General features: G+C 41.7%; 1 protein-coding gene across 1 annotated transcript; it reads left to right on the forward strand.

Annotated features, from left to right (window-relative positions):
• Positions 1-17: 17 nt before the first annotated feature.
• ZFYVE20 (zinc finger, FYVE domain containing 20) lies at positions 18-11,066 on the forward strand (the record flags this gene model as incomplete). Its single annotated transcript, XM_008943119.1, has 11 exons — positions 18-180; positions 1,936-2,079; positions 3,942-4,042; positions 4,692-4,737; positions 4,841-5,002; positions 5,909-6,150; positions 6,984-7,054; positions 7,820-7,906; positions 8,444-8,546; positions 8,971-9,045; positions 9,945-11,066. Coding segments are annotated over exons 1-11 (2,316 nt in total), but the record flags the coding sequence as incomplete, so codon positions are not given.
• Between the last annotated feature and the right edge of the window lie 181 nt (positions 11,067-11,247).

The following is an 11,247-nucleotide window of genomic DNA, read 5'->3' on the forward strand; positions in this document are numbered from 1 at the left end:
GGCCCGGCCCGGCCCCCATGGCGTCCGGCTGTCCGCCGCCGTTCGGCGACCCGGGGGAGATGAGGGAAGGGTTCCTGTGCCCGCTCTGCCTGAAGGACCTCCAGTCTTTCTACCAGCTGCAGGCACACTACGAGGAGGAGCACTCTGGCGAGGACAGGGACGTCAGGGGACAGCTCAAGAGTAAGAGGCGCGACGGCGGTTGTAATGCCTTCGGTATCGCCGCGTGGAATGCTGCTTCTGCTGCGAGTTCCCTCAAAATGCCCAAGAATGCTAAAATATTAGTTGCAGTGAGCTACAAGTGAGGTTTGGGCTTCCGTTTTTCTGTAAGCTACCTTAGGCCAAGGCATAGTTCTTACATTGTTCCCGTTACTTTCAGTAAGTAAATTCTAAAGCAGGCACTTAAAAGACATCACTCTTGCTCTAGTTTTGCTAATGGTCTTTTGGGGGTTTTTGTTTGGTTTTGTCTGAAAACTGGTTTATACTGTAACCCAGGTGAATTTGCAAGCATTCCTTGAAGAATATTGGGATCTGTGGCGCTTGCTGGGTACCAGCTGGTGGTCTGTGAAGTGTAGTCACGGATGCCGTAGTCACAGTTAAAGTGTACAGTTAAGGGAGGTTGGTGGTGGAGTTGGCAACCTGTGCTGGGAGTGTCCCAGGGATGTGCTGTGGGTTGCCAGCTTTTACTGATGCGTAAAAGTGAAAAATCACTTTGAATTCTGTTTTAGATTTACCTTTTTTACTCCCCTTGTGTACACAGTGTCATCTCTCATTAGGAGAAAATGTGCAAAAAACTGGTGATAATTTTGTGTGTTCCCTGCAAAAATATTTATGGCTTTATTTAATTATATAAGAGAGTAGCCTACCGGTCTTGAATTTTTTGTGTCCCCCTCCCCCGTTTTTTTTTTTTCCTTGAGATAAATTATTATTATTTCAAAAGTCCCTTTTCTCAATGAAAAGTTTGTGTCTTCAACAAGCCCTTCTTAAGGGCAGCCGCATTTGAATACTTGGTGAATCTCTAAGGTGGTTCCCGCCAGTCTGGGTCCCTGCTGGCGCTCAGCGCTGTGCTGCCCGCGGGCAGCGGGGGCAGGCTGGTCCCTGCTGCAGCCAGCCGCTCACCGCGGGCACGGGGCTCTGCAGCTGAATCACAGGGGCTTCCGTGGAGCGTTTAAACCAGAACTGCAGTATGACTTTCATTGTGATAAAAGGAAAGAAAAACAACTGCTTAGGTTTGGTAAGATTTCCCAAAGGCTTCTTTTACTTAATACAAAATGTCTGTATCTTGATTTTGTTCTTTCTACTGTTCTTTTAATCTAAAATAGTGTGCTGCGATTTCTCAGGCTTTCTGTCATCTGTGTTCATGTTGGTTTTGTCTGCTTACTTTCTGTCATAGATATTCAAGTCAAGGTCTACCCAGTGAGGTCCTTCCCAGAAGAAGGCAGGCCAGTAGAATCACCTATTTCCATGACCTGGTGTAGGGACCCCCCCAGAGATTGCCATGCATTTGCTAGCATTCATATGAGATAATGCAATGGGCTGTTTAGTACTCTTGAAATTTAGGTGTACAAGCACACAGAAATTCTTAGTTTGTAGTTTGTGCAAAAAGACAAAGTGCTGAACATCCTTGAATCCTAAGGAAATCATTGGGAATTAAGAGAATTAAGCTACTACCTGTCTGATGTCTCGGAATGCTGTTAAACGGGTCCCATACTGTGCTGTGGTGAAGTTCCTGTGTTGGCATTGGGACCTTGGTGCTACTTTCTGACAGGTAACAAGGAGCATTTCATGTCATCTGTGATTCTCTGAATGTGTTGATTAAACTTGTCATGAAGGAGAAGGACTTAGGCTACAAAATGAGGAATGTTCCATACTGGTTTCATGTGAGAAATGAGTGGTGAATGACTGCCATGTTTGATAGCTCAGGTTTATCTTTTTCAGATCTAGTCCAGAAGGCCAAAAGAGCAAAGAAGAAATTGCTGAAACAGGAAGGAGATGACAGAACTGATTCTGGATCTCAGGAACGATATGAGTCATTCAGCTATGGTGGAGTGGATCCATACATGTGGGAGCCCCAGGAAGTAGGTAAGAGAGCTAGAAAGCAATTCACAGCGGGGATAACTTAATCTGTTCATCTGCACTGGGGAGTGCTGCAGTGTTGCTGCAGCTGCTTGGAGTTGGGTCTTCACTGTGGTCGACTGGCTGCAGCGTGGGGCTGTGGTTTGCAGATTGGTGTTGTGCAGCCTGCCTGCATTCTGTGGGGTGCTGGTCATGGGGTGGGGAAGTGCACAGAGTGAGTACCCCACTAGCTCTGGGAGCAGGATACCCATTTGTCATGTCCTTGTGCCTGAGCTGTTGAGGCCTGCTGGATGTGTCTTTACTGCTATGCATCTAGCTTTGTTGAGGTGTTCTGCAACCATATTGTGGCTTTTTACAAAACAGATAATTAACTAATTAAAAATTAAGCTGTAGCTGTAGATCTCCAGCTTTTGGGCTCCATATAAAAGTAGTCGTTAGCTTACATGTCTAACGAAAAGCTTCTCTGTTGATTTAAACTTTCAGCTTTTTCCCTTGGGTTTGAGAAGTAGATTACCTCTTGCTAAAAAGTTTACTGTGTTTAAAAAAAACCCCAAAAACACAAACACAACAACAAACAAACAAAACCAATCAAACAAAAATCCACCACAAAACAAATGAAAAACTAACCCCAAACCTGCCCCTTCTAAGTCTCTGTTTGTATAATTTCAAGGATAAATGGACTGAGCCTGTAATTACAAATACTGCTACTGGAAAATGCCTCTCAATGTTACTGAAATGTTATGGTTATTTTCAGGGGGAGGAAGCAGCACAATCTCTTGTAGATCCTGGGGAAGTTTTCCCTGCGCTGCTGACAGACTAGGACTTAGTCCTTTGGGTCTGCAGTCTGAGTTCTGTAGATAATGATACTTCTGTCCTTGTAAATATTTCAGCAGTAGTCGTAGTATAAATAGTAGCTAAGAATAAATCTAGGCAGGGAAGTAGCAGAAAGTTTCTCTGAACATTAGAGATGTGAGAACTATTTTCTGATCAGAGTGGAGAAGATGGAGCTTAGGGATCTTAGGGTGAGATTTGGTGGGGATGTGAAAGAGTCTGTGTGATGTCCCCAGAGCAGTGGCTGAGTTCCATTACCCAGAGGGACCCTTTCATTCCTATGAATTCAGCTTTGGAGTTTTTTTGGTTATTTTGTTGGCAGGAGGGAGTGTGATTCTTACATAGGCAGTATCAAAAAGCAACATCTCATTTTGTGTTCTACCACTCAGAAGAAAGACTTTTTTTTTAATATTTTGTCTGTAACTTTCATTTTTAATACCTCATTTTAAGGACTGAAACTTAAAACTTGAAACCAACGTTGTCAAGTATGAATTGTATACATTTCTCAAATAGATACTGTATTTATTTTTTTTTTTTATACTTGGTGGTCAGTTTTCTGTAAATCTAAACTTTCATCAAGGATTTGAGTCGGACCTCTAAAAGTTGAAGGGTGGTCGAAGTCTGACAGAGAAATTGCTGTTGAATAGACCTCTAATAATCATTGGACCTGCCTCTTTCCTTTGTTCAGCATGTAGCCAGAGGACTGCAGGGAGCTGTTTTTGAGAATACTGGCTGATAATGGCTTGCCAATTGTAACTGAGGAATGAAGAGGGGGAAAAAAAATTGTTGCAGATGTTCTCTGTAACACAATGCCTGTTAATAGAAATAAATCACTGCTTATTGCTAGCCTGGAGATCAGGCTTTAACCCATATGTTTTATGTAGAGCAGCACCATGAAAATGTAGGATTCTAATGTGTCTTTAAAATTCAATTTGAAAGGGAGAAATAAATCGTGAGGAGACAGCTGTCTTTCAGGAGGGGTTTAAATCCATACAGAACACCTGGGTGACTGTGAAAACTTTCTGCTGTCTCTTCAGGTGCTATGAGAAGCCATCTTTCTGATTTCAAGAAACACCGAGCAGCCAGGATTGATCACTATGTAGTTGAAGTCAATAAGTTAATAATCAGGTTAGAAAAGGTAATTTGCTGCTTTTTAATAGTTCAGCCTTCTGATTGTTTCCTAGATTACAAAAAAACCATAGTATTTTAGTGTGAACTTTGCCCATTTATCTGGCAGTGCACTTTATAAAGGATACTAAACTATGACTTTCTTCACATGTAACTGTTTTTTTTTCATCCTTGAGTACTGTGCTTGATCTGACCCTGTACTGTGGATATGATTTCTGTTTCTGTATGCTGTTTTGAAGCTGAAGATGCTCCTTGATGTGCCTTAAGAACCATCTGTTTTCATGTGTATTTTCTCTTTTCTACTTTATCAAATTTCTTCCTAACATTTTTGTCATGATTCTTCCATCTTCTCATTCTTCAAAAATCTACCAATGGTATACTTAGATTTTGGCTCAGATACAGTAATGTTGGATGCTGTAAGGATGATGTTCAAAATGCTCCATTTTGTACAGGCTGGGCAGTTGTTGGTTAGCACTACTTGTATGAATGTGGCATTAGAAATAAATAGGAAAGCTGCAGGAATTTGGTATGAAAACAGGCTGAGACTCCTATCTCTGAGAAAAGCCAGGTTTCTTTTCTTGTTGGGCTGGGTTGTGTTGCTTTTTTTTTTCCCTTGCAAAAGTACAGTTTTCTTGAATGTGTTGTTTGTCTTCTACTAGCTTACATCGTTCGACAGAGCAAACACCGAGTCAGCTAAAATAAGAGGTTGGTATGAGGTTGCCTCAGACTACCTGCACCTGTAGTTTAACCAGCTGAGAAATTATTATCTGATGTTGTGTGCATTCCCTCCCCTCTTGCCCGGTCACAGCTATAGAGAAGTCTGTTGTGCCTTGGGTCAGTGATCAGGACGTTCCCTTCTGCCCAGACTGTGGCAGTAAGTTCAGTATTCGAAACCGACGTCACCACTGCCGCCTCTGTGGCTCTATTATGTGCAAGAAGTGCATGGAGCTTGTCAGTCTTCCTTTGGCAAGTAAGTACAGTGCCTGGTGTTAATTCCTCCTTTCCTCATCTCACTCAGAGTACTGATTGCATCCTGACTTTTTGCCATTAGGAAAAAAAAAAAGCTGCTGGTAGTACTCTGCCTGCTCAGAAAAGTTGGTCCTTAATGTGTCATTCAGTGTCATGCAGACACCTAGTCTGTGAAAGGGAACAATGATTTCTCCATTCTTTGTCTCCATTCCTTCTTCAGCTTTGGAAGTGTTAATAACACTGAAAAAGTTACTAGTAGTAGTATATGCTACTTGTAAACATACTAGTAAATATAATTAATACGTAGTGCCTTATTCCATTGAGTACCATAACTATGATGTTATTAACTTCAGGAATTATCACTGCTGGGGTTCTTGACATTTAAAACTACTATGCATATTTCTAGTCTTGCCTGTGGTTGTCCAAATGCTGACAGTAAGGAAGTTAATCCACAAGCCTTTAGAAACCCTTTGAACTTTAATTTCTTCATCTGCCACATTGAAGAGGAGATTGTATTTTCCGTGGAGATAAATGACAGTAACTGTGCTTTTTGTGGTGTTCAAGCATTAAAATATGGACAGGGTTAACATACCTGTTCTTCCACACACTATGCTATAGCTGTGGAAGCTCCAGTGTGAGAATGCTTGTAGGCGTAAGAAAAGCAGGTGGTTCTTGGCAGTCTGCTCTCCAGCTGCTTTTAGCATGGAGCAGGATTTACAGTGAAGACTCAAATTCCAGCTTGCGGTCTTGGTTGTCCTGGGTTCCTTCCATGTCTTTCAGCAGACTGTTTCAAATTGGTTTTCTAATGTTACCTGAGTGTAAAGCTTCTGTTGACGTGCAGTTCATTTGTGTTGCTGAATCTCTTGGCTTTTCCAATCACTGTACATTGGCTGTGTATAATTTTTAGGCAAACTCACTAGTGCCAGCAAAGAGGCCCTGGGTTCTCATACTAGCCCGAACTCCTCACCTAATAGTGTCCATGGCTCCCGCCGTGGCAGCATCAGCAGCATCAGCAGCGTGAGCTCAGTTCTGGATGAGAAGGACGATGACCGAATCCGTTGTTGTCAGCACTGCAAAGACACTCTGTTGAAAAGGGAGCAACAGATTGATGAGAAAGAATACACTCCAGAGATCGTGAGGCTCTATGAGGTAAATCCAACTCTTTGCTGCTTTCATTCTCAGTGTACGTATCTGCAGTTGTCACTACTTGACTTTTGGCTTATCTTGTGTCCGAGCTCTTGCTTTATGACTTGTGCTAGAAGAGACCCTTTTGGGTGTTTATGTCATGTAACAAAGATCTGCCTGGCATGATGGAGCCAGTTGCCATATAGTTGGTATTTATATCCCATGATAAATTCAAACATCATTTTAAGATGCATCCTCATTCTCAGCATCTGGAACTAGTAGTTCGAGATGCGTCACTCCTAAAATTGTGAACTGTCAGCTGGGATTCCTCAACACAGTTCTTGTTTAAACCAGTGATACGTTGTGCACTTTGTGGGTAGGCTGTACTGGACCTATGGGTGCTATCAGCACTGTCTGTCCTCACACTGATGGCAAGTGCTTTTTCAGTCCACCTGTATGGCTGGAACATTGTGTTCAAGTATGCTGTAAAAGCAGGTACTGACAGTCATCAGGTACCTTTTCAGTAGAGTCCACCCCCAACCCTGGTTAGTATCGATGGGAGTTTCTGTTGGTGCTCTTTGGAAAGAGATTTAAGGCTAGAAGTTGTCCAAGTCATCCATTAAAATAGTTTCTGAATTCTAAAGTCTACCTGCAGAGGTGCAGGGAGTCTTCCTCTCTTCCTGGCTGTGCCATCTGCGTTCTGAAGACAACTGCCCTGTCCTGTCCACCTCAGCACTTACATGGTTTTCAGCACGGTTTACTTTGAATGTGCACAGGCAGCACAGAGGGTTTATGTCAGCGTGTTCTTGCATTAGTATTCTAATAGTTCTTTTTCCATGCATCTTGTTTTGAACAAGAAACTCCGACTCTGCATAGCGAAGGTTGACCAGAAGGCGCCAGAATACATAAAGATGGCAGAATCACTAAAGTAAGTCTATTTGCTGATTTTTGGTCATGAATATATGTCTTTTTCTCCCCAAAGGTAAGGGAAGGGGTACGTGTCGTGCTAAGGCTGTAGGAGTGTGTAAGTTGTAAGAAAAAGCAGTACTAGATTATCTGTTGTCTTTTGGATGCTCTTCAAACCGACTAGTACTGAATTAGTTACTAATTATCATTTCATCCTTGTTTATATTTGATATAAAATGAGAGGGAAGATAAAAAAATTGGTAGAGAGTCTTCCCTGTTAAATACTTGTTTTATCAGTCAATGTGAGATTCTAGTAAAGTGCATACAATTGTGTTCCCATGTGGACAGTCAGTTACTACCATCTGAAATATACCTATATAGTTTTGCTTTCTTACAAATGTTAGTAGAGGTAACTGTTTTACTTTAGTGGTAGAGTTTACTTATTCAACCAGTCTGTGTGTTTTCCACATCAATTGCGTGGAGAAAAGCCCACAAAATCAGTTGCATTTGCAAAGTATGTGTATGTTCTAAGTGTTACAGAAAGAGTGGCAGTCCTCTGTTAAAACAGAATTTCTTCTACAATAGTAAATAATAATATAATCCTAAATAAAATTATCATCTCTGGAATGTGCATGTTCACAAGACGATTGTCATTTTCCACTTGTCACAAATGATTCTTTAAACACAATGAGCTTGAAACCAAATCACTCTTGGGATAGCTTCTAGTGTTGTATGTACTGTTAGCTGGATGCATGACTTCAAAATAAAATCTTATTTATTTCTTAAGTGCTGGAGAGACAACCTACAGTCTTGAACATGCTAATGACTTGAGGGTGGAGATTCAGAAAGTCTATGAATTTATAGATGCCTTAAGGTAAAAGTCACACATCCCCTTGCCCCAGCATGTGTCTCCGTTATGCTTTCTCTGTTGGTTTTGCCAGCTGTGGGTGTCTGTTTGTGTAGCACATGCTTGCTTATTCTTCTAGATAATCAACATGTCTGCTTAGTTGTAAAGAGCATGTGAGAAGGTGGATGCTGTTCCTGTGCACCATCAATTTCTACTTCTTTTTCAATCCTTAAAAATCATTCTTTTTAAAAATCATCCTTAAAAATTTGCAGTGGAAATAACCAAGTACAAAGATTAAAAAATAGTAGCACAGTTTGTGGTTGTTTGTGTTTTTGTTTGTTGTGGTGGTCAGTTGGGTTTTTTTGTGGTTGTTTGTGTGGGGTTTTTTTTTTTTTTTTTTACACAAAAGGAAGGAGTGGAAAGTGTTATAACTTGTAACATCCAAACGGTTTACCAAAAAGAACATCAAAACATGTTCATCCCATATTGTGTCTCTGTCCTTCTGTTGCATTTTCGCCAGCCATGTTTTTGAACTGATGAGGCTGTGTGTTTGCTTTCATTCAGTAAGAAGATTTTGAGTCTGGGCTTGCATGAAGATCCCCAACCTCATCCTAAAACACTACAACTTCAGAGAATGATAAGATACTCAGCTACACTTTTTGTTCAGGTAAATGGAGCATATATTATGAACTGAATGTAAATTTTACGTAGTGTTCTTTCCTTTGGCACCCTGTAGATGGTTTGAAACTATTTTGACAGGAGGTTTAGTTCTGAGCATTTTCCATAGTTCTCCTAATGACTTCTGGTAGTCTGAGGTGAGCTAGCTGGAATGCAGATGGTGCAGTCAGAGCAGCACTGTGCTCAGGGGTCTAAGAGAATGTGTGATTTGTGGCTTTGTCTCTTGCTGAGGGGTGAACCTCGCTAGCAGTACAGTTATGGCAACAAAGACCTTGCAGCAGTGACTGCAGGGTGTAAATACATTTTATTTGTTTGTTGTTGTTTGTTATGTTGTTGTTGGTAGCTCTCTTTTGAAGTGCCTGAAAATTGGCTGAATGCCTGCGAGCAACACTAAATATTTCCATGTTTGCTAGGAAAAACTGCTTGGCCTGATGTCCCTGCCAACCAAAGATCAGTTTGAAGAACTGAAGAAGAGGAGACTTCATATGGTAAGATGGGTTAAGATCTCACACATCTTCCATCAGGGCCTCCTTCAAGGGTTTAAGCCTAGTAGCTGTGTGTGTATTAACAGCTGCCTTTAGCATTGGACTACAGTTTTTCATTTTTTTAGTGCAGATCATTCCACACCCTTTTTCAGGGGTGCATGTGGCACTGTCAGTGTGTTCCATCCAGAAGCTGATGTGGTGTGTACTGAGCAGTCGAACCCTCCCAGGAAGCTGCAGTGACTTGCTTTCATGTGCTGTTTCTGTTGTAGTGTATGCAGAGCAAGCCCCAGACCAAATGCATTGATTTTCAGATTGTTTTCTGCAGTTCATGTACACCAGTAGATTTTTGAGACTTTTTTCAGTAGTGAAAAAGGACATAATAGATTAAGGATGCCTTTTCAGACAGAAGGGGTTTTTAGTTAGGAAGGAGGACATACTTCTGAACTAAACCAGCTTTATCTTGGGGTGGAAGTTGAGAAATAGGGATTGTTGCATTTCAAAAGCTAATGATAACGGTGACCTTTAAAACTGATGCTCTGACAGATGCCTGCTGTTACCAGATGTGGTTACAGTTACTGTCCAAATCATCTAGACCATTCTTTGTGCAGCTGCACTAGGCATTTTTTTCTCTGTATAAAGCACTGTCACTGCTCCTACTTGCTCTCAAATTTGTAGAGGCAGATGTCATGGTATTTTTATCCATACCATCACAAACATTTACATAATACTATGAAAATAAGTATTTTTCCCAAAGTAACTAAAAGTGCAGCTGATTTGCTTCATTGAGAGCCGAATGTGACACCAGTGTGCAAGATCAGCTGACTTTTTTTGTACCTCTGGATATTTAGAACAGAATTTTTTGAGCTCATAGTGTTCCCTTACTAGGTATTTTTTTGTTTTAGGTGGCTCTCGAAACACATGTGAAACAAGAGGAAAAGCAGAAAGACTTGACCTCCAGATCTGCAGCTGCAGTTAATGGTGATACAGCTCACCTGAAAAAAGGAACAGTCAGGAAATCTGAAGGCTGGTTACCTACATCAAGCATCTCAAGAGAGAGCGAGATAGCAGACCCCCTGCTTCAGCAGATTGATAATATCACATCCTTTATTAAACAAGCAAAGGCAGCTAATAGGATAGATGAGGTACGTATGTTGCAAGAGAACCTGAGGCAGCTTCAGGATGAATATGATCAACAACAAACTCTGAAAGCTATTGAGCTTTCTAAAAGGCAGGCAGAAGAGGAAGAGATGCAGAGGGAGGAACTTCAGGTCCTTCGTGAGAAAGAGTGGGAAAGGGAACACCACAGAATCATGTCTCAGCATTCAAGGACATGCTCCTTAGACTTCAGAGAAGTCAAGCAGCACCAGCCTGAAGCTGCGAAAGAGAATTGGAACTTCACAGCACACGCATTGGATTTGGATATTACTCAGATCAAGGGGGTCCCAAGTCTTGAAACTCCTGCTGTTGAGCAGCTGCCAGCTAAAGAGCACGTGATCTTCACACTCAAACCCCAGAATGCTCCACAGTCTGGCAAAGACCAGGATCAGACAACCTGTCTAAACCCCTTTGAAGACGAAGCAGATAGCCCTCAGTCAGAGGAGGATCCTAACCCATTTGCCAAAGACACTTCTCCAATGGCTTCTTTCTCTAACACAGCTCTGCAAAGTGACAAAAAAGAATACAATCCGTTTGAAAATGAGGAGGATGATGAACAAACCAATGGAGCACCTGGCACTACTTCAAACCCTTTTGAAGAGAACGAAAATCCATTTCAAAAGCCTGGGGGCAGCTGGAATATTGGGAATCCATTTGAAGAGGGATCCTCTACCAATCCCTTTGAAGTGGAGGATGGCAGCGAGATCTCTGGAGAGGAAGCTATAGAGGAAGAGCTGCTTCTCCAACAGATAGATAATATCAAAGCTTACATATTTGATGCCAAACACAGTGGGCGAATGGATGAGGTGGAAGTACTGACAGAGAACTTGAAGGAACTGAAGCACACATTAGCAAAGCAGAAGCTGAAGTCCAACTCCTGAAGCAGCAGCAGGGCTGTGTAATTATTTTAGGTCTGCTGTTAAATCTGGGAAGGTAGAGCTGATACTCAGGAGGACAGATGACAAGAGGGAATTGTGAGAATCTTGACTTCGATGCACTTTCAGTTAGGTATTTCCACTACTACTCAGTCTTGAAAAAAGAATTACTAAA

The sequence above is a fragment of the Merops nubicus genome, unplaced genomic scaffold, assembly GCF_000691845.1.
Source record: "Merops nubicus isolate BGI_N331 unplaced genomic scaffold, ASM69184v1 Scaffold26566, whole genome shotgun sequence".
NCBI lineage: Eukaryota > Metazoa > Chordata > Aves > Coraciiformes > Meropidae > Merops > Merops nubicus.